This window comes from Oncorhynchus kisutch, linkage group LG22 (assembly GCF_002021735.2).
Source record: "Oncorhynchus kisutch isolate 150728-3 linkage group LG22, Okis_V2, whole genome shotgun sequence".
Taxonomy (NCBI): domain Eukaryota; kingdom Metazoa; phylum Chordata; class Actinopteri; order Salmoniformes; family Salmonidae; genus Oncorhynchus; species Oncorhynchus kisutch.
The window spans coordinates 40,388,727-40,412,975 of NC_034195.2; the positions used below are offsets into that span (position 1 = coordinate 40,388,727).

General features: G+C 44.2%; 1 protein-coding gene and 1 pseudogene across 1 annotated transcript in view; both read right to left on the reverse strand.

Moving 5' to 3' along the window:
- Positions 1–14,901, reverse strand: part of bcl2l13 (BCL2 like 13) — a 37,956-nt gene extending 23,055 nt beyond the window's left edge. Inside the window, exons 1-4 of the mRNA XM_020456404.2 lie at positions 14,686–14,901; positions 9,095–9,284; positions 810–905; positions 437–593 (exon numbers count right to left, since the gene is read on the reverse strand). Coding sequence (XP_020311993.1) covers positions 437–593; positions 810–905; positions 9,095–9,218 — 377 coding nt within the window. The 5' untranslated portion in view covers positions 9,219–9,284; positions 14,686–14,901. The remainder of the gene's footprint in view (positions 1–436; positions 594–809; positions 906–9,094; positions 9,285–14,685) is intronic.
- A 1,372-nt stretch (positions 14,902–16,273) lies between these two features.
- LOC109867003 (ubiquitin carboxyl-terminal hydrolase isozyme L1 pseudogene) lies at positions 16,274–16,948 on the reverse strand (annotated as a pseudogene).
- Positions 16,949–24,249: the final 7,301 nt, after the last annotated feature.

The window sequence follows — 24,249 nt, forward strand, 5'->3', positions numbered from 1 at the left end:
AATGAATGGTAGCCTAGCCTATCTAATGGTTGTGTGCCATTGACTAAACCTATGTTAAGGATTCTTGGAATCGAATGTCATCATTAAATTAAAAAAATAAACCTCTGAGTAGTCATGCAATACAAGCTTTCATAAGGTCTGTGTGCTGTTCTGAACTTGCGACACAGGAACATTTTCCCTACGGCGGTATGAAAGACACAATCAACCTTGAGTTTGACTTCAGGCCTACAGTACAGGTGAGCCACCCAGGACCTGCTGAGCAGACTGTATTTCAAGGACTGAAACGTATGCCTGAGTTGTGAAAGGGTATACACCGAGTTTACTCATTTGTTCCCCTTTTATAAGGGTGAATAGTGAACAACACTACAACTGGCTGCTCATTGACTGACACACACACAATATTAGGCTGGGTGTACACTGCTGAACAGATACTCACGCACTGAGGAGTGTGTGTACAGTAGAGGCCAGGTGTGTGTCCAGGTCTCTGGCCACCCGGTCACCCAGAACAGCCAGGCAGTCCTCGATGGAGCTCTCTGGGTTGGCTGGGCTAAACACTGGAGACGTATGGCAGTCGAAGCCTGTACTGGAGAAGGCTGCACGCAAACACACGTATTTATTTGACAGTCCCAGACCCAGTTATACAAGAACAGAGACCCAACTATTAGCATGGTCAGACTTGTCGGTGTTGTGATGGCATACAATATATGGTATCTGTGTTATTTTATTTTTAATTATTGCCGAAAAACCCGTATACATACAAGAAGTATACAAACAGACTATATGGTATATGTGTTTGTGCTTCCTCTTACAGTCTGAGACCTCATCTTCCAGTTGCTTCAGCTCTTCCTCTATCTGTGCCTTCATTACTCTGTTCCTCTCTCTGTCCACAGCATAATGGCCATCTCCTGGAAGGGAACACAACATCCCATGACGCTCAGCTAACAGTCACACATGACATATTTAGAATCAATGACAATGTTTAAGTGGCTTTACAACTTTGAAGTGGATCAATTAGTGATGCACACAAGCATGAATAGCCTACACATTCTAAAGGGCTAGGTCATGACGGCGAGGTGTGTAACCTACAAGGAAGATCACACAGGACAAACTGGGGCGACATAATTATTGTGTTTTAAACTCATAATTGATCGACACATTAGAACCAAGCCTCTTTAGCTCTAAGCTTCTTGACCAAAACAGAATAGCTTCAACTTGGCAACCAGACAAGGCATTTCCCCCGAAGTAATCTCTAGGGACTCAGTCTAGTAATTCTCTGATCAGTACTAAATGAGAAGTAAAATCAACAGTTACACTATAAACCACGTTGGCAAATGTATTTCTAAATCAATTCTCCCAAAAGTGTCTTTACCTCTGATGTAACTGACTGCATGGTGTAATAACTACAGGTCACACATTTACACATACTGTATGTAAAGGTTTACAGGGAGGTTAGGTTAAGAAGGTAACAAAAAAAAGAATGTTGCATAAAGTGTGTAGCAGCCTTTACAAGTCAAAGCAGCAGTAATGCACCCCAACTCCCGAGTGTAGGCCCCTCTTTTATTTTGCATTTACCCGGCATTCAGAAAGTATTTAGACCCCTTGACTACCTCCACATTGTTACTTTACAGCCTTATTCTAAAATGGATTAAATATTACACACTATAAAATGTTCTGTAATTATATTTTTAAAAATTAATAAAAAATGAAATTACATAAGTATTCATACCCTTTACTCAGTACTTTGTTGAAGCACCGCCTCAAGTCTTCTTGGGTATGACGCTACAAGCTTGGCACACCTGTATTTGTGGAGTTTCTCCAATTCTTCTCTGCAGATCCTATCAAGACCTGTCAGGTTGGATGGGGAGCGTCGCTGCACAGCTATTTTCAGGTCTTCAGAGATGTTTGATCGGGTTCAAGTCCGGGCTCTGGCTGGGACACTCAATGACATTCAGAGACTTGTTGCGAAGCTACTCCTGCGTTTTATTGGCTGTGTGCTTAGGGTTGTTGTCCTGTTGGAAGGTGAAGCAGTGCCCAAGTCTGAGATCCTGATTGCTCTGGAGCTATTTTTTTTTATATCAAGGATCTCTGTACTTTGCTCCATTTATCTTTCCCTTGATCCTGACTAGTCTCCCACTCCCTGCCACTGAAAAACATTCCCACAGCATGATGCTGCCACCACAATGCTTAACCGTAGGGATGGTGCCAGATTTCCTCCAGACGTGACGCTTGGCATTCAGGCCAAAGTGTTTAATCTTGGTTTCATCAGACCAGAAAACTTTGTTTGCCATGGTCTAAGAGTCCTTTAGGTGACTTTTGGCAAACTACAAGCAGGCTGTCATGTGCCTTTTACTGAAGAGTGGCTTCCGTCTGGCTACTCTACCATAAAGGCCTGTTTGGTGGAGTGCTGCAGAGATGGTAGCGGCAGGGGCGGCAGGGTAGCCTAGTGGTTAGAGCGTGTGACTAGTAACCGGAAGGTTGCGAGTTCAAACCCGTCGTTCTCCCCCTGAGGGCGGTGCAGTTGCCATACCAGGCGGTGATACAGCCCGCCAGGATGCTCTCGATTGTGCATCTGTAGAAGTTTGTGAGTGCTTTTGGTGACAAGCCGAATTTCTTCAGCCTCCTGAGGTTGAAGAGGCGCTGCTGCGCCTTCCTCACGATGCTGTCTGTGTGAGTGGACCAATTCAGTTTGTCTGTGATGTGTATGCCGAGGAACTTAAAACTTGCTACCCTCTCCACTACAGGCAGTTGACCCACTGTTCCTAGGCAGTCATTGAAAATAAGAATTTGTTCTTAACTGACTTGCCTGGTTAAATAAAGGTTAAAAAAAAATATATATAAAAAAAAATGGTTGTCCTTCTGGAAGGGTCTCCCATCTCCACAGAGAAACTCTGGAGCTCTATCAGAGTGACCATTGGGTTCTTGATCACCTCCCTGACCATGGCCCTTCTCCCTCGATTGCTCAGTTTGGCCGGGCGGCCAGCTCTAGGAAGAGTCTTGGTGGTTCCAAACTACTTCCATTTAAAAATGGAGGCCACTGTGTTCATGGGGGACCTTCAATGCTGACGATATTTTTTGGTACCCTTCCCCAGATCTGTGCCTCGGCACAATCCTGTCTCAGAGCTCTACGGACAATTCCTTCAACCTCATGGCTTGGTTTTTGTTCTGACATGCACGGTCAACTGTGGGACCTTATATAGACAGTTATGTGCCTTCCAAATCATGTCCAAACAATTGAATTTGCCACAGGTGGACTCCAAGTTGAAGAAACATCTCAAGGATGATCAATGGACAGCATGCACCTGAGCTCAATTTTGAGCCTCATAGCAAAGGGTTTGAATATTTATGTCAATAAGGTATTTCTGGTTTTTTATATACACATTTGCGAACATTTCTAAAAACCTGTTTGTGCTTTGTTGTTATGGGGTACTGTGTGTCGATTGATGAGGGGAAAACTATATCTAATACATTTTTGAATAAGGCTGTAACGTAACAAAATGTGGAAAAAGAAAGGGTCTGAATACTTTCCCAAAGCACTGTAACCGTTAGTTAACTAGGCAAGTCAATTAAGATATAAATAAGAATTGTAAGGACGGCCTACCAAGAGGCAATAGGCCTCCTGCTGGAACGGGGGTTAGGATAATTATTATTATTTTTTGAATAGGAAAAAACACAAATCACAACAACAGGGTCACCAACACTACATAAAGAGAGACCTAAGACAACAACACAGCATGGTAGCAATACAATATGGCAGCAGCACAAACAAAGTGTCAATAAAACTGTCCAGTTTTTTTTGCAGCTCGTTCCAGTAGCTAACTGCAGCGAACTGAAAAGAGGAGCGACCCAGGGATGTGTTTGCTTTGGGGATCTTTAACAGAATGTGACTGGCAGAACTGGTGTTGTATGTGGAGGATGAGGGCTGCAGTAGGTATCTCAGATAGGGGGGAGTGAGGCTTAAGAGGGTTTTTATAAATAAACATCAAGCAAGGGGGCCTAGAACCGGGTTTTCAGAAATGGCCAGTTTACAGAGGAGTAGAGTGCAGTGATGTGTCCTATAAGGAGCATTGTTGGCAAATCTGATGGCCGAATGGTAAAGAACATCTAGCCCCTCGACAGCACCCTTGCCTGTGATCTAAAAATGACATCTCTGTAATCTAGCATGGTCATCTGAATCAGGGTTACTTTGGCAGCTGGGGTGAAATATGAGCAATTATGATAGAGGAAACCAAGTCTAGATTTAACCCTCTCGGGTATGAACATTCAATAGTCACCGTTTACCAAACAGAGCAATTGTGGATGGATGGATCCACAACATCAGAGCTTGCTATAGGCAACTAGATTCAGCCGCAGGAAAAAAATTTTTGGGAGCTGATGGTTGGGGGGTCCGAACATAATCATAATAATTTGTACACTGCAAACTGACCACAACTAAGCCCATACCCCGGTTACATTGAGACAAGATCACATCTCTTTTTGTATTCATGCAAATACTTGGGAACAGATTTTCTAAATGAAACACACTTGCTGAATTCCAGGTGATTTGTCTTTACAAAAAAATATAAAACTTGTTGCCGACCCTCGCCATAGGAGATAAACAGCACTGAGCTGTTTACACAATGTACACATGCTCCACGCTCTATTTACAAGCTGACCTCCTAGTCCTTCTCTCTCTCTAGCAATACAGGCCCACAGGAATTATTCACAACATCCATTGCATGCTGCGGGGGGCAGGCAGAGAGACCCACATGAGGGGGGGCACACACAGCATGGATCCTTCCCTCCCTGTACTCCCCCACATCTCTCAAGACCTCTTACTGGTTAAAACAGAATGCAGCCATTTAGCCAGTGAGCACCGTGGGAGGGGGCGAGTGTGATGCAGAGAGATTTCATTGGGCCGATGCTCTGTCAGTTCACACTGCCTCCACTGGTCAACTCCACTATGCTTCTAACATGCCGTATATTTGACTGGGCCCAAGGCTAGCCTCCTACTGCTCTCCTTTGTTTGGAAGCAAGCAGCACAGCTAAAACAAGGCATCTGAGATCACATAGAATTAATACACACAAGGGCATAGCACAAAAACTGGGGGCACTCAAATCCTGAGTGTACTACTTATTGCTAGGAGGGGGGGGGGGGGCAAACAGAGGGAGGGACTAATCTATACCCAGGTAACGCCTAGTACAACAGCCAATTTCCACACATCAATCGCCTCACCCATAGACCCTCTCCTGGTCGTTCACACATTAACTCACTCAGTGAGACACAGTGAGGCTCAGTGTTAGTTTTCCAAGCCAGGCTAGGTGCTGGTTCAGCAGGCTGTCCAGCCTGCCTGCGCCTGTCTTTGCTCTGGCCCAGTAACGTGTGAGTAATCCTACAGTGATTGCACACGACAGGCTGTCAGAACGAGTAGTGGGCCAAGCGGAAAGCAGGGATCAGGCATTTGTCTTTACTAGGGCTGTGACGATACCAGCGCCACAATATTTCAATATTTTTTCCATGGTAAAACACGAAGCAGATCAAACTATTTAGTCCTCTAAAAACCTGCTGTATGGAAAATATTGTGCTATAGCTTGGAAAATAAATACACGTGACAACATGATGTTCATTTCCAACATTAGGGTCGATTTCCTAATGAAGTTAAATCCTTTTCCTGCTTTGTATCTTTGCCACAATACTAACGAGTTTTGTGATACTGGTCTCTACTCCCTTCACTCATCCCTTCACCCATTCCGGACCTACCCGATGGCAAAACAGTCTTGCTCTTCCTGTCTGAATGCCAAAAGGCATTTGCCTTTCAAAAGCGGACAGTCACACTCATTCATATTCCATGGAAATCACATGGGACACATGACAGACCTTGGAGAACCCCGGACTACTGCTCATGCAAGACGGTCATGACCTCTCTAGTTAGGAGAGCAGGTCAGGCCATGCTAACATGAACTAGCTGGACTTCCTGGCATGGTGAGACACTGATTACCCTAAACCAATATTGGCTAGTGAATGGAGTCGTCCGGGTTAGGGTTGCCAAGTAGCCAAGGTTGCCAGGTGCACGGTGTTTCCTCCGACACATTGGTGCGGCTGGCTTCCGGGTTGGATGTGCGCTGTGTTAAGAAGCAGTGCGGCTTGGTTGGGTTGTGTATCGGAGGACGCATCTACTTTCAACCTTCGTCTCTCCCGAGCCCGTACGGGAGTTGTAGCGATGAGACAAGATAGTAGCTACTAACAATTGGATACCACGAAATTGGGGAGAAAAAGGGGTAAAAAAAAAAATTCTAACACAAAAAAACATTACTAGGCGCTGTTCAGCCTCCGCACAACTAGGTTAGAGATACCAACGCGCTTGGAGGTAGAGGGCTGCATTCCAGCGCGGTCTGCATTTTTCATGTTGCGATTGGGAGCAGGCGGTCAGACAGACGACTTTGGAATGAAAATATTTGTTGTCCTGTAGATTATTTGGAAACTGTCGTCTTTCTGATTTGTATGCATTAGCCTACATTTTGTATTAAAAGGACATCTGTCACATTACTCACACACTCTCATAATTCGCTGCTTCAACTTAAGTAGCCTACTTCTCTTCTAGTTGGGCGTGTGAGATCAAGTGTGCCTAGTATGTGTGGTCTCATTGAAATAGAGTAGGCTGCCTATGCATGGGCGGAGAATCAGTTATCTTTCCAAGGAAATGGACTTCCTAAATAGGATATAGTTTACTACATTGCCTTGAAATAAATATTAACCACCCATATTTGTCTCGGTCAGAAAATCATCCCAGTCCTAAAAAGGTAGGCTATAAAAATAGCTAAAGAGAAAGTCTCTCCAACTCTGCTCTCTTCCACTACATTTTGGCTGATATAGCCCATTAATACCGCGTGAGAATCTCTGGCAATGTAACCTAGGCTATTTCTTAGGTTATTAATGCGCATTTTGATATTGCCTATAGGGAGCAAAATTGCTAGAACCATGGCTGGCAAGTGAGCTGCGTAACATACTCTTAAAATAACATTGCGGGACTGCGGTTGGGTTCGGGACCAGTTCTTGCAGTAGTTGGACAGAAAGCCAGCGGGTGCGGCATGTAAAGCTGAAGAAATCAGTCCACCGCAGACCTCTACTTGGAGGTGGTGCCAGCACAAGCTGCCCATACATTCTTTGATTGACACGTGGTTCTCACCATGTGTGTGAGAGCTTCCAGAATTAGGAAAAGAAAAGACAAACAGTGCACTAGCTCAACCCAGGAACAACACAAAACAGCCTCTGGACTGCACTAAACCTACTGGGCAGGTTTTCATGCCAGGGACAAATACACTGCTCAAAAAAATAAAGGGAACACTTATACAACACAATATAACTCCAAGTCAATCACACTTCTGTGAAATCAAACTGTCCACTTAGGAAGCAACACTGATTGACAATAAATTTCACATGCTGTTGTGCAAATGGAATAGACAACAGGTGGAAATTATAGGCAATTAGCAAGAGACCCCCAATAAAGGAGTGGTTCTGCAGGTGGTGACCACAGACCACTTCTCAGTTCCTATGCTTCCTGGCTGATGTTTGTCACTTTTGAATGCTGGCGGTGCTTTCACTCTAGTGGTAGCATGAGACGGAGTCTACAACCCACACAAGTGGCTCAGGTAGTGCAGCTCATCCAGGATGGCACATCAATGCGAGCTGTGGCAAGAAGGTTTGCTGTGTCTGTCAGCGTAGTGTCCAGAGCATGGAGGCGCTACCAGGAAACAGGCCAGTACATCAGGAGACGTGGAAGAGGCCGCAGGAGGGCAACAACCCAGCAGCAGGACCGCTACCTCTGCCTTTGTGCAAGGAGGAGCAGGAGGAGCACTGCCAGAGCCCTGCAAAATGACCTCCAGCAGGCCACAAATGTGCATGTGTCTGCTCAAACGGTCAGAAACAGACTCCATGAGGGTGGTATGAGGGCCCGACGTGCAGGACGTTTGGCATTTTCCAGAGAACACCAAGATTGGCAAATTCGCCACTGGCGCTGGGCTCTTCACAGATGAAAGCAGGTTCACACTGAGCACATGTGACAGAGTCTGGAGACGCCGTGGAGAACGTTCTGCTGCCTGCAACATCCTCCAGCATGACCGGTTTGGCGGTGGGTCAGTCATGGTGTGGTGTGGCATTTCTTTGGGGGGCCGCACAGCCCTCCATGTGCTCGCCAGAGGTAGCCTGACTACCATTAGGTACCGAGATGAGATACTCAGACCCCTTGTGAGACAATAAGCTGGTGCGGTTGGCCCTGGGTTCCTCCTAATGCAAGACAATGCTAGACCTCATGTGGCTGGAGTGTGTCAGCAGTTCCTGCAAGAGGAAGGCATTGATGCTATGGACTGGCCCGCCCGTTCCCCAGACCTGAATCCAATTGAGCACATCTGGGACATCATGTCTCGCTCCATCCACCAACGCCACGTTGCACCACAGACTGTCCAGGAGTTGGCGGATGCTTTAGTCCAGGTCTGGGAGGAGATCCCTCAGGAGACCATCCGCCACCTCATCAGGAGCATGCCCAGGCCTTGTAGGGAGGTCATACAGGCACGTGGAGGCCACACACACTACTGAGCCTCATTTTGACATATTTTAAGGACATTACATCAAAGTTGGATCAGCCTGTAGTGTGGTTTTCCAGACCTCCATGGGTTGATAAATTTGATTTCCATTGATAATTTGTGTGATTTTGTTGTCAGCACATTCAACTATGTAAAGAAAAAGTATTTAATAAGAATATTTCATTCATTCGGATCTAGGATGTGTTATTTTAGTGATCCCTTTATTTTTTTGAGCAGTGTTGTAATCACAGCATAGTTCTATTGAGAGACGATGAAAGGGAGAATAGGCACCGGCAGGCAATCTGCCTAGACGCTGTCTGCACCCCAATTATTTACCCTTCACCAGAAGTGTGCACCAGTACACTCTCGCATGGATTTAACTCTGTCCAGGCAATGGTTAAACCATGGTGAGGAGTGTGCAGTGCTAGTGCTGACTTGGATGAGGGTGGAGAATCAGGAAAGGGAAGTGGCCGCTCTCTCCTCTCCATCTTCCTCCATCTCCATTTAGTGTGAGTTAAGGGGGTGCAGTTTCCCTTACCTCCGCCAGCGGTGGCCTGCAGCCGGGAGGGGGGCAGGAGTCCCAGGTAGTTGAGGACGATGTACTTGGTCTCGTAGTGGAAACCCTCAGGCACAGAGGTGGAGGAAGAGCCCGAGGCAGCCATTGAAGAGATGCAGCGTCAGACTCTCAAGCACATGCAGTCAAAAAAAAATGGAAAAAGTTCAAACTCCTGAAAGTATAAAGGAAAGAACACTGGTTATTACAGTTATCAAAGTACCTAGTAAGAGCATTGATGTGTGTACAGTGAGAAACAAAGTGTGAAATGTATGCTGAATAAAAGCCGTACACACATTTATGCCGTTTATGAACAGCACAGTCTGGCCACGTTATCTCATCATTCCATTCATATCATCGCTCAATAGCAATGATGCACTGCAACTGCAAACTCTGTGGCAGCTGTTTCCATGAGTGATATCATAGCCAGCTACATTTTCAGTAGAGCATTTGAATAGAAAGCCATGTGCTAGTGGAAGGAGCAAGCCCCTTTTCACACAGGGTTGCCATGTTCACGGTTTTCCAGAAAAATTGGGCTACTTTGAAAATATTTTGAGTTGCGGGGTTTTTGGGCTACTTCTAAGTTGCACTGCCGCCACCATGCCTTTTCTCTTTAAAAAAACAAACATGTATTTCACTATGACCTGCGGCTGACTATCAGGAAATGAGGCAGGCTTGTTACTGAGTGAGTGAGTGAGTGGTGGGAAGGGCCAGAGGGAGAGTGTGTGTGTGTGTGTGTTGAGAAAGCACTGCCGCATGCAGTTTAGTCCACTATTGGCTGAGTCAAGTGAGTGAGGAGACAGAGCAGCAAACATGCACATCGTGACATCTTTTTACCAGTTGTAGTAAGGCTATTTAAATTGTCATTATGCAAGAGTGGAAATTTGAAATGGAAGTTATGGAACTCCCTCGCATGCTTCTGTTATGGGGGGGGGGGGGGGGGGGGAAGTACTCAATGAAACTGACAAAATGTGGAGAATGATACATTTGCATCTGTTGGTCATCAAGTAGCCCATTAATGTATATGCCAGTGTAGGCTACCATTTGGTACAATTAATATGTTGAAATGACTATCACTGGAGTCATTTCAAATAAATTTGTGCCACTTGTGTAGCCTACCTGGAGCTGGCAAATGTATTTAATAAATAGCCTATAACTTCAGTGTAGTGTTGTTGCAGCCTTGTGTTATTATGCAATTATTAAAATGGCCATGTTTAGTTAATTAAATTTGAAGTTATCAAAGCTCTATAGCAATTGCCGATCAGTTGTTAGAACACATTTTATTGATGGTAACCGTCATTCACATTAGGCTACAGGTAAAATAAACAGTCTGTTGTTGACAAGCATATTCAGTTAATAAAAATATGATTAATATTTAATTCAATGATTGAAATCCATCCTCAGTAGCCTACTCCAGCAGGCTATGGGGAAACACAAGCACTTCTTACCTCGAAATCGCCAAACTATTCATGATGAATAAATTAGTCTTAATTTGAACTAAGCAAGTTGCTAAATTGTTCAATTTACATCTTGCCCATATTTAGCCTAGGCTACTGTAGACTATCTGAAATAAGATGTAGGCCTATCAGGGGCTATTGACTACCTGCATCTAGTGCCGTAGGAAAGTATTCAGACTAGAGGTCGACCGATTATGATTTTTCAATGCCGATACTGATTGGAGGACCAAAACAAGCCGATACCGATTAAATAAATACATATATATATATTTTTTAATGTTTTTATATATATATATATAAATAAAATGACAAATACAACAATACTGAATGAACAATGAACACTTAATTTAACTTAATATAATACAGAACTAAAATCTATTTAGTTTGAAATAAGTAATGAAACATGTTCAATTTTATTTAAATAATGCAAAAACAGTGTTGGAGAAGAAAGTAAAAGTGCAATATGTGCCATGTAAAAAAGCTAATGTTTAAGTTCCTTGCTCAGAACATGAGAACATATGAAAGCTGGTGGTTCAATATTCCCAGTTAATACGTTTTAGGTTGTAGTTATTATAGGAATTTTAACGCGTTGACTATTTCTCTCTATACCATTTGTATTTTATATACCTTTGACTATTGGATGTTCTTATAGGCACTTGAGTATTTCCAGCCTAATCTCGGGAGTTGATAGGCTTGAAGTCATAAAAAGCGCTGTGCTTCAAGCATTGCTAAGAGCTGCTGGCAAACACATTAAAGTGCTGTTTGAATGAATGCTTACGAGCCAGCTGCTGCCTACCACCACTCAGTCAGACTGCTCTATCAAATCATAGACTTAATTATAATAAACAGACAGAAATACGAGCCTTTGATCATTTATATGGTCAAATCCGGAAAATATCATTTTGAAAAACAAAACGTTAATTCTTTCATTGAAATACGGAACCGTTCTGTATTTTATCGAATGGGTGGCAACCCTAAGTCTAAATATTGCTGTTACATTGCACAACCTTCAATGTTACGTCATAATTATGTAAAAATCTGGAAAATTAATTGGTCTTTGTTAAGAAGAAATGGTCTTAACACAGTTCGCAATGAGCCAGGTGGGCCAAACTGTTGAATATACCCTGACTGCTTGCACTGAACGCAAGATAAGTGACACAATTTCCCTAGTTAAAAGAAATTCATGTTAGCAGGCGATATTAACTAAATATGCAGGTTAAAAAAATATATACTTCTGTGTATTGATTTTAAGAAAGGCATTGAGGTTTATGGTTAGGTACATTTGTGCAACGATTGTGCTTTTTTCACAAATGCGATTCTGTTAAATTATCACCCGTATGGCAAAGTTGAAGTAGGCTGTGATTCGATGATAAATTAGCAGGCACAGCATTGATTATATGCAACTCAGGAAAAGCTAGTTAACATAGTAATATCATCAACCATGTGTAGTTAACTAGTGATTATGTGAAGATTGATTGTTTTTTAGAAGATAAGTTTAATGCTAGCTAGCAACTTACCTTGGCTCCTTGCAGCCACAAGGTCCTATTGATGCTGCACTCGTGTAACAGGTGGTTAGCCTGCCACGCAGTTTCCTCGCGGATTGCAATGTAATCGGCCATAATCGACATCCAAAATGGACGATTACCGATTGTTATGAAAACTTAAAAATCGTCCCTAATTAAATCGGCCATGCCGATTAATCGGTCGACCTCTAATTCAGACCCCTTGACTTTTTCCACATTTCGTTATGTTACAGCCTTATCCTAAAATTGATTAAATATTATTATTTTTCAGCCATCTACACACAATACCCCATAATGATGTTAGGTTCTACATTTTTAAAAACATACTAAAAACTAACAGACAACTATGAAAAACTCAAACCAAGTTCATTCACCCAATGGGTCAGACAGCTGAACAGACAAAGACTTGTTCCCACCAGCACAAGTATATATACCCTACTTTAGGTGAAGTCTCCTCCTTTTCCCAAACATTACATCTTCATTGCTAGGCAGGAAATTAAGTGATGTGGGTAATAAACTGTTCCTTCTCCCTTAATGTGACCTGACCTCAGCCCCCATTCCTCACTAATCCACAGCTCTCCTCACTAATCCACAGCTCTCCACCCTTATCAGTGACTGCAACCATGAGATTGCCTTTCCCTTACTCAGTAACATTCCAAGCTTTTGGCTCATATTCAACCTTAATTGACTGATACTGGTACTTGGCTGCCAAATGTATAGGTCTCCTCATAATTGTAAATATTATGAAGAGCGATCATAATAATTGTTTTAGCGATTCATCCATGGTACAGATCCTTCCTAATAACAATGCCCCACATCCTGCTGATTTGAGCTGCTGAACTGTATTTGCACTTGACTGTGTTTTTATGGATGAGAAAGTGAACTTGCCATTTCCAAAAAGTTTAATGGGGATGCTGGTTTGCTATCTGTTGCCAAGGACAGGGCTCTCTTCATGGAGAGCTACCATCCTGAAGGTTTTCACTCCTATAGGAACAGGGTTGGAGAGCCCTAACCTATGACATCAACAGCCAGCCAGGGTTTCATTAAATAAACTATAAGCAATACGTTTTATTGCACATTTAGGCCTAATTAAAATTATGTATTTGGCGATGTTCAACGAAATTCACTGGCACTATGAAGAACAGATTAGCCATACTCATACTCCTTACGCAATTTGCACACACTGTATACAGATTTTTCTATTGTGTTATTGACTGTACTTTTGTTTATCCCACGTGTAACTCTGTGTTGTTTTTTGTCGCACTGCTTTGCTTTATCTTGGCCAGGTCGCAGTTGTAAATGAGAACTTGTTCTCAACTGGCCTACCGGGTTAAATAAAGGTGAAATAAAATTGCCTAATATATAGCCTACTTTTATATAATGTTGGTAAATTTACGAGGCATTACTAAATTACCAAAATATAGCCTATACGCACGGTTCTGACTGTCTCTCTGCCTGCAACGATCCTCCCTCGCCTGCTCCCCTTTCACTTCGCTATGAAAAACGCTAGAGTGTGTTTGCTCTTCGGTCTGTACTCACAGATAGCCCTTACTTTAGTGAACCTGCGAGAGACATTGCAAGGCAGGAAATTGCGAAATACAGTATTGCGATAGCCTACACATTTTGATTACCGATTAACGGTTCTGTCTGACTGGTGGCCGACATGCCTACCTATGGCTGGTTGTGCCCCTCCCATCTCTCTCACTGCTGTGAAAGATGCGAGAGTTTGTGTTCTCGAAGTAGACTACGGGAAATTGTTTGCTCCATTGCAAAAATACAGAATCTTAGGAGTCGATTCCGCAACCTTGACACCCAAAAAAAGGATTCGACGTGCAAAGAGTCGAGGAATCGATTATTTTGGAGTCGACTCCACACCACTACATCCACTGATGTTAAATGATCTGGCGAGTTTAATAAGGGATAATTATATTTTATCTAGTGACATGTCCAAATGTATTTAAGTAATCGCATAGTTCGCAATAATAATTGATGCTTCTAACGTAGTTAGTTACAAGTTACTCGATATTCCTTAATTGTGTTGATAACATTATCTCATGGGGGGTGGGGGTATTGTATAAATGTGGCAACTCCTTTCTTGGGCTAATTTTCAGGCATTTTGTTCGGATTTTGAGTTGTCATTGAACTAGACCTGGCAACCCTGCTTTCACCACATTATTACACAACACATCATCGGCATGAACCATGAAGTTGTTGGAGTAATCAACCAACATTTGAGTACTGTAACGTTGGTACTAACAGTGTATTAAACCACACAGGAAAATAGCGTCCGTTCATGATCAATATGCCACTACAACGGGAGAGAACCCCAAGTTCATAACCGTAGAGGTCCACATTGTTCAGTGGCATTACGCCATTGTACGCGATGTATTAACGTAGCTAGTTCAGTACAAGCTAGATCGACGAGATTGTCTAGCGTACACACCCCCTCAACTGTCCCTTTCGCCTCTACGATAAACTGTATAACTAGCTAGCCTGCTAACTCGTGCTACTAAATACTGTTAAGATAGTAATATTGGCTCATCCTGAAGATCGATTGTCAAATAGCACCTAGCTAAGTGTAGGACACATGACGTACCCGTTTCCAGAGGCAAATTCGGTCCGGACGACGTTTTGCTGCGTGTTGAGAAGCAACACGTGAAACACACGCTCCCCACACTAGTACCAGCAGACCAGTTGTCAGCAGGGTACGCCGTGTGTGTTTTATCTCGACCCTTTCCAACCAAAGCCCACAAAACGTGTCCCACACGTATCTAATGTAGGGACTGGGCAGCCATCATGCGGACGACATGCACCTCAGTTAGGGGAGTTTAAAGGACATTTTAATTTATTTAGCTAATTAATTAATTGCATAAGCACACCCACATCAAGGTGTAAAACGAATTGCATGTGGCATTTATATTATGTAATAAAAATGAGTATCATGCATTTTGATAACTGCTTGAATTCTAATTGTTTATTAATTTCGCAGTTAAAATTAAATTAAATTGTGCAAAACTACTAAATATTAAAAAATACAAATAATGTAGCTTGACAAGTACAACATAAAGAACAATAGCAAGATACAGTTAACATCAATGAAACAATGCACGTGCTGCCACCACGCGGAGAAAAATTGTTTATTTAAAGACATTATATTGTGGTAATAATGTTTGGAAGAAGCAAGCAATCATAAACTATTGTCATCTTAAACAGTTTATACTGTAAGAAAACAAGTCAAAAATGCTGAAATCGCATGCTTTCAAGGTCACGGGCACGTCCATTGACTGTATAGGGCACATCGGACACAAATTGGATGTACACTTATCACATGACGGGAAACACTATTTAAACGCCACTTGGATTACCGAAGTGACTTTTACGCAGCAGGTTAGGAGACTGAGGTTAAGGTTATGAAAAGAGGTAGGGTTTGCGAAAATGCCCTTCTAACCTGCTAAGAAAATCACTTTGTATCGAAGTGGGGTGAAGAGTCTGTTCCATTACATGAAAGGTCTGTGCATGGTCATCGTGGTCAGCCCATGGCGCTGCACACATCTGATGTATATTTAAATCTGTTTACTATGGCTGCGTTTATACAGCCTGTCCAATTCTTTTTTTCCACTAATTGTCTTTTGTCCAATCAGATCTGATGTGAAAATACCCGACGTGATTGGTCAAAATACCAATTAGTGGGGAAAATATGATATTGGGCTGCCTGTGTAAACATGGCCTATGTGCTCGGGGTTTATGGTTTTTCACAAAGTCATAATTATTGCTAAAACCCGCCTATTTCTACAATTTCTCTTCTTAAAATCGGGTTTTAAAACTAACCCTAACCTTAAATGAAGACCAAAAAGCTCATTTTTGTTTAGAAAAATGTTGACGATATAGCCTATTTTGACTGGCTATAGAATCTACTAGAAACCCAGGTTTACTTGTGGGGGCGAGACAACATATTTGAATAACATTTATTTCATGTGATGTAATAAATTATTTTTACAATCTGTGATGTAAAAATAGAAAATACAATTTGTTCATGTAACAAAATGTTTGATAATTTTGAGACTACAGAAACAGACCTAAAATGTAGCGTTGACATCCTTGTCATCAAACACAGACACCAGGCTTTGGCAAGCTTTACTATGTGCTGCAGTGTGTGTGAGGGTGTACAATGTTTGTGTTTCAGACTACGTGTGTGCCTTCTTGGAGCAACAGAAGGCTATAGCAGAGAAGTGGACCTCCCCCTCCTCTCTCTCCACAAACTCCTGACAAACACGAGCCACATCCCAGATGAAGGAGTTGTCCTGGGTGTCTCCATGGTTTACTGGCCCCTCCATCCTAGGATCCAGCTCATAAAGTACTCTGTTCACCTTGACAAAGGTAGTTAAATGGAAGTTGACGTGATCTGCTTCGACCCGGCATTGGCCCTGTGCTAACACGTCATAATAAGCCTCTCTGGTGGCCTGGTTCATCTCTAGGTGGGCAGCTTTGTTAAAGGGGGTCATCCAATATGTCTCGTCCAACTTCTCAACAGGCGAGTCACATGGTACTACCATGTGGGTGGAGTTTTCGGCAAATGCATGCAGCAGAGCTACGGTGCCACAGGAGTTGACCACTTTGTTTCTCAGGAAGAAAACAGCCAGACCCCCAAACACCAGCTCTCCTTCCTCTTCCCGGATCAACTCATGCTGTTCCGTTAGCAGGAACCGCAGAATGACGGTGCCGCATGGAATCGGTACAGACGACAAATCCCCCTCGTCCAGACCTAACATGTCCATGAAACGCCAGCTACCACACACACCCAGCTTAGTAAGCAGTTTGTTGAACATCAAGGGGTTCATCTTCATAGGTTTCCACTACATCCTACTCGACTCGTTTAGGTCCCAACTGTTGGTAAATGTTGCAGCCTGTGAACAGCCCAACTTTGCCCTGAAGTTGATAAATATATTGATAAAAGTCACCTTGTCAGATAGAGATTTACACAGTTATCAAAATGTCACGTCAGGGTAAGCCTACACAAAACACAGACCTTATTTTAAGTGTTTTTAAAATGTTTCTAAAAAATGAATGTTGGGAAAATTATTTCCATGTTTGACCTCTACGTTTTATAGGTTATATGACTTATACTGTGGTATTCTATATGGCGACCGGAGTATGGGCAAGTGGGTGTGTCAAAAGGAAAGTAGTGGGCGTGTGGAAAGGAGTGGATGTCGTAGCTGGCACTAAGACCGCAATCAACGAGCTGTATAAAGCCATAAGCAAACAAGAAAATGCTCATCCAGGTGGTGCTCCTAGTGGCCGGGGACTTTAATGCAGGGAAACTTAAATACGTTTTACCTCATTTCTACCAGCATGTTACATGTGCAACAGAGGAAGAAAAAAACTCTAGACCATCTTTACTCCACACACAGAGACGCATACAAAGCTCTCCCTCGCCCTCATTTTGGCAAATCTGACCATACTTCAATCCTTCTGATTCCTGCTTACAAGCAAAAACTAAAGCAGGAAGTGTCAGTCACTCGCTCAATATGGAAGTGGTCAGATGATGCAGATGCTAAGCTACAGGACCGTTTTGCTAGCACAGACTGGAATACGTTCCCGGGACTCATCCGATGGCAATGAGGATTATACCACATCAGTTACCGGCTTCATCAATAAGTGCATCGATGACGTTGTCCCCACATTGACCTTACGTACAACCCCAATCAGACGCCATGGATTACAGGCAACATCTGCACTGACCTAAAGGGTAGAGCTGCCACTTTCAAGGAGCGGGACACTAACCCGGACGCTTATAAGAAATTCTGCTATGCCCTCAGACGAACCATCAAACAGGCAAAGCGTTAATACAGGACTAAGATTGAATCCTACTACACGGGCTCCGATGCTCGTCGGATGTGGCAGGGCTTGCAAACTATTACGGATTACAAAGGGAAGCCCAGCCGCGAGCTGCCCAGTGACACAATCCTACCAGACGAGCTAAATTACTTTGATGCTCGATTCGAGGTATGCAACACTGAATAATGTATGAGAGCACAAGTTGTTCTGGACGACAGTGTGATCAGTGTAGCCGATGTGAATAAGACCTTTAAATAGGTCAACATTCACAAGGCAGCAGGGCCAGACGGATTACCAGGACATGTACTCAGAGCATGCACTGACCAATTGGCAAGTGTCTTCACTGATATTTTCAACCTGTCCCTGGCAGTCTGTAATACCTACATATTTCATGCAGATCACCATAGTCCCTGTGCCCAAGAACACCAAGGTAACCTACCTAAATGACTAACGAACCGTAGCACTCACATCTATAGCCATGTGTGCTTTGAAAGGCTGGAAAGTGCTTTGAGTGCTTTGAAATGCTGTTCATGGCTCACAACAACACCATCATCCCAGAAACCCTAGACCCACTCCAATTTGCATACCGCCCCAACAGATCCACAGATGACACAATCTCTATTGCACTCAACACTGCCCTTTCCCACATGGACAGAAGGAATACCTAGGTGAGAATGCTGTTTATTGACTACAGCTCAGCGTTCAACACCATAGTGCCCTCAAAGCTCATCACTAACCTAAGGACCCTGGGACTAATCACCTCCCTCTGCAACTGGATCCTGGACTTCCTGAGGGCCGCCCCCAGGTGGTAAGGGTAGGCAACAACACGTCTGCCACACTCATCCTATCCAAGATGGCGCAGCAGTAAGTCGTCCTGTCGTGTCGTGTCCCTATATATTTTGTTTATATTTTGTTTATTTTTCGTTTTTTTACATATTTTTCGTTTTTTACATAGCTATCCCTTTAAAAACATTTTGCTAAACCTAAGCTTCCAAATACGCTGGATCTTCACAACTAGCTATCTAGCTAAACTGCAACCCTGGATGATTACCCCTGGCTAGCGTTTCCACCCACTTAGCTTGAAGCTAGCCCGGCCTGCGCTACCACCGTAGCATACTCCTGAGCTACAATACCCGGGCCCACGACCGGTCTATCGATGTCACCGCATGAAGAGGAATAAACAGACTCACCCCATCGCGACGTCCCCCAAAGGCTAACTCTCTAGCCCTCGCTATCTCCCTGCTTGCTAATTCGGCCTGCTAACTGCTAGCTTGTCCAGCTCCGGTCCGCTAACTGCTACCTTGTCTAGCCCGGGCCTACAAACTGTTAGCTTGTTAGCACAGGCCTGCTAACCGCCTGAATCGCCGCGTCCCAAACGCCCACCGGACCCATATTTACTTTCTATCTCTTTTGACTTTTAATTTGTTTATACCTTCCGGAAACCTGCCTCACCCAATGTGATACGGAATCGCTATTATTTTTTATTTATTTTTAGAACACACTCAAGAACCTCCAGAAGCTAACCAGCTAACTAGCTACAAGCTATTTAGTCATTGTTCGTTTTTTTTACCTGGATAACACTCGCCAGTCCAGCTTCCCTTCCCCATCCACCGCTGCCCCCTGGACACTGATCTCTTGGCTACATAGCTGATGCACGCTGGACTGTCCATAAATCACGGTACTCCATTCTGCTTGTTTGTTTTATCTGTTGGCCCCGTTGCCTAGTCTACGCCATTTTACCTGCTGTTGTTGTGCTAGCTGATTAGCTGTTGTCTCACCTACTGTTTTAGCTAGCTTTCCCAATTCAACACCTGTGATTACTGTATGCCTCGCTGTATGTCTCTCTCAAATGTCAATATGCCTTGTATACTGTTGTTCAGGTTAGTTATCATTGTTTTAGTTCACAATGGAGCCCCTAGTTCCACTCTTCATACCCCTGTTAACTCCTTTGTCCCACCTCCCACACATGCGGTGACCTCACCCATTACTACCAGCATGTCCAGAGATACAACCTCTCTCATCATCACCCAGTGCCTGGGCTTACCTCCGCTGTACCCGCACCCCACCATACCCCTGTCTGCGCATTATGCCCTGAATATATTCTACCATGCCCAGAAACCTGCTCCTCTTATTCTCTGTCCCCAACGCTCTAGGCGACCAGTTTTGATAGCCTTTAGCCGCACCCTCATACTACTCCTTCTCTGTTCCGCGGGTGATGTGGAGGTAAACCCAGGCCCTGCATGTCCCCAGGCACCCACATTTGTTGACTTCTGTGTTCGAAAAAGCCTTGGTTTCATGCATGTCAACATCAGAAGCCTCCTCCCTAAGTTTGTCTTACTCACTGCTTTAGCACACTCTGCTAACCCTGATGTCCTTGCTGTGTCTGAATCCTGGCTCAGGAAGGCCACCAAAAATTCAGAGATTTCCATACCCAACTATAACATCTTCCGTCAAGATAGAACTGCCAAAGGGGGAGGAGTTGCAGTTTACTGCAGAGATGGCCTGCAAAGTAATGTCATACTTTCCAGGTCCATACCCAAACAGTTCGAACTACTAATTTTGAAAATTACTCTCTCCAGAAATAAGTCTCTCACGGTTGCCGCCTGCTACCGACCCCCCTCAGCTCCCAGCTGTGCCCTGGACACCATTTGTGAATTGATCGCCCCCCATCTAGCTTCAGAGTTTGTTCTGTTAGGTGACCTAAACTGGGATATGCTTAACACCCCGCCAGTCCTACAATCTAAGCTAGATGCCCTCAATCTCACACAAATCATCAAGGAACCCACCAGGTACAACCCTAACTCTGTAAACAAGGGCACCCTCATAGACGTCATCCTGACCAACTGGCCCTCCAAATACACCTCCGCTGTCTTCAACCAGGATCTCAGCGATCACTGCCTCATTGCCTGTATCCGCTACGGAGCCGCAGTCAAACGACCACCCCTCATCACTGTCAAACGCTCCCTAAAACACTTCTGTGAGCAGGCCTTTCTAATCGACCTGGCCCGGGTATCCTGGAAGGACATTGACCTCATCCCGTCAGTTGAGGATGCCTGGTCATTCTTTAAAAGTAACTTCCTCACCATTTTAGATAAGCATGCTCCGTTCAAAAAATGCAGAACTAAGAACAGATACAGCCCTTGGTTCACCCCAGACCTGACTGCCCTCGACCAGCACAAAAACATCCTGTGGCGGACTGCAATAGCATCGAATAGTCCCCGTGATATGCAACTGTTCAGGGAAGTCCGGAACCAATACACGCAGTCAGTCAGGAAAGCTAAGGCCAGCTTCTTCAGGCAGAAGTTTGCATCCTGTAGCTCCAACTCCAAAAAGTTCTGGGACACTGTGAAGTCCATGGAGAACAAGAGCACCTCCTCCCAGCTGCCCACTGCACTGAGGCTAGGTAACACGGTCACCACTGATAAATCCATGATTATCGAAAACTTCAATAAGCATTTCTCAACGGCTGGCCATGCCTTCCGCCTGGCTACTTCAACCTCGGCCAACAGCTCCGCCCTCCCCGCAGCTCCTCGCCCAAGCCTCTCCAGGTTCTCCTTTACCCAAATCCAGATAGCAGATGTTCTGAAAGAGCTGCAAAACCTGGACCCGTACAAATCAGCTGGGCTTGACAATCTGGACCCTCTATTTCTGAAACTATCTGCCACCATTGTCGCAACCCCTATTACCAGCCTGTTCAACCTCTCTTTCATCTCGTCTGAGATCCCCAAGGATTGGAAAGCTGCCGCAGTCATCCCCCTCTTCAAAGGGGGAGACACCCTGGACCCAAACTGTTACAGACCTATATCCATCCTGCCCTGCCTATCTAAGGTCTTCGAAAGCCAAGTCAACAAACAGGTCACTGACCATCTCGAATCCCACCGTACCTTCTCCGCTGTGCAATCTGGTTTCCGAGCCGGTCATGGGTGCACCTCAGCCACACTCAAGGTACTAAACGACATCATAACCGCCATCGATAAAAGACAGTACTGTGCAGCCGTCTTCATCGACCTCGCCAAGGCTTTCGACTCTGTCAATCACCATATTCTTATCGGCAGACTCAGTAGCCTCGGTTTTTCGGATGACTGCCTTGCCTGGTTCACCAATTACTTTGCAGACAGAGTTCAGTGTGTCAAATCGGAGGGCATGCTGTCCGGTCCTCTGGCAGTCTCTATGGGGGTGCCACAGGGTTCAATTCTCGGGCCGACTCTTTTCTCTGTGTATATCAATGATGTTGCTCTTGCTGCGGGCGATTCCCTGATCCACCTCTACGCAGACGACACCATTCTATATACTTTCGGCCCGTCTTTGGACACTGTGCTATCTAACCTCCAAACAAGCTTCAATGCCATACAACACTCCTTCCGTGGCCTCCAACTGCTCTTAAACGCTAGTAAAACCAAATGCATGCTTTTCAACCGGTCGCTGCCTGCACCTGCATGCCCGACTAGCATCACCACCCTGGATGGTTCCGACCTAGAATATGTGGACGTCTATAAGTACCTAGGTGTCTGGCTAGACTGCAAACTCTCCTTCCAGACTCATATCAAACATCTCCAATCGAAAATCAAATCAAGAGTCGGCTTTCTATTCCGCAACAAAGCCTCCTTCACTCAAGCCGCCAAGCTTACCCTAGTAAAACTGACTATCCTACCGATCCTCGACTTCGGCGATGTCATCTACAAAATGGCTTCCAACACTCTACTCAGCAAACTGGATGCAGTCTATCACAGTGCCATCCGTTTTGTCACTAAAGCACCTTATACTACCCACCACTGCGACTTGTATGCTCTAGTCGGCTGGCCCTCGCTACATATTCGTCGCCAGACCCACTGGCTCCAGGTCATCTACAAGTCTATGCTAGGTAAAGCTCCGCCTTATCTCAGCTCACTGGTCACGATGGCAACACCCATCCGTAGCACGCGCTCCAGCAGGTGTATCTCACTGATCATCCCTAAAGCCAACACCTCATTTGGCCACCTTTCGTTCCAGTACTCTGCTGCCTGTGACTGGAACGAATTGCAAAAATCGCTGAAGTTGGAGACTTTCATCTCCCTCACCAACTTCAAACATCAGCTATCTGAGCAGCTAACCGATCGCTGCAGCTGTACATAGTCTATTGGTAAATAGCCCACCCTTTTCACCTACCTCATCCCCGTACTGTTTTTATTTATTTACTTTTCTGCTCTTCTGCACACCAATATCTCTACCTGTACATGACCATCTGATCTTTTATCACTCCAGTGTTAATCTGCAAAATTGTAATTATTTGCCTACCTCCTCATGCCTTTTGCACACATTGTATATAGACCCCCCCTTCGTTTTCTACTGTGTTATTGACTTGTTAATTGTTTACTCCATGTGTAACTCTTTGTTGTATGCTCACACTGCTATGCTTTATCTTGGCCAGGTCGCAGTTGCAAATGAGAACTTGTTCTCAACTAGCCTACCTGGTTAAATAAAGGTGAAATAAAAATAAAAATAAATAAAAATCCTCAACACGGGTGCCCCTCAGGAGTGCGTGCTTAATATCATCCTGTACTCCCTGTTCACCCGTGACTGCGTGGCCAAGCACGACTCCAACACCATCATTAAGTTTGTCAACGACACAACGGTTGTAGGCCTGATCACCCACAACGATGAGTCCTATAAGGAGGTCAGAGGCCTGGTTTTGCCCTTGCACTATACAGTTGATTAAAATAATCAACTAATCATCAAGTTTTGATCACCTGTGTAGTGTTAAAAATCCAAATGTGCACCGAGTTTGGGAAACCCTGTGTTAGACAGTTTTGATTGAGCAGTGTTTAATTTTTTTTACCACGCAACTACCGTACATTGACCTACTACACGCCGAGAGTTTGAACTTCTGTTTTTAAGCCATAGAATAAGTCTTATTATTCTGTCACGTTCGTCATAACGAGGAAACCAAGGCGCAGTGTGAGATGAATACATTATTCTTTATTTAAAACGAAGAACACTAACAAAAACGTGAAGTTATAAGCTATAAACACGAGTGGTGACATGCAACTACACATAGACAATAACCCACAATCTATCCAAGGCATATGGCTACCTAAATATGGTCCCCAATCAGAGACAACGATAAACAGCTGCCTCTGATTGAGAACCAATCTAGGCAACCATAGACATAAAAACACCTAGACTGGAAAAACCCCATAAACATACAAAAACCCTAGACAGACAAAAATACATATTCCCCTCGTCACACCCTGACCTAACCAAAATAATAAAGAAAACAAAGATAACTAAGGTCAGGTCGTGACAGTACCCCCACCCCAAAGGTGCGGACCCCGGCCGCAAACCTAAA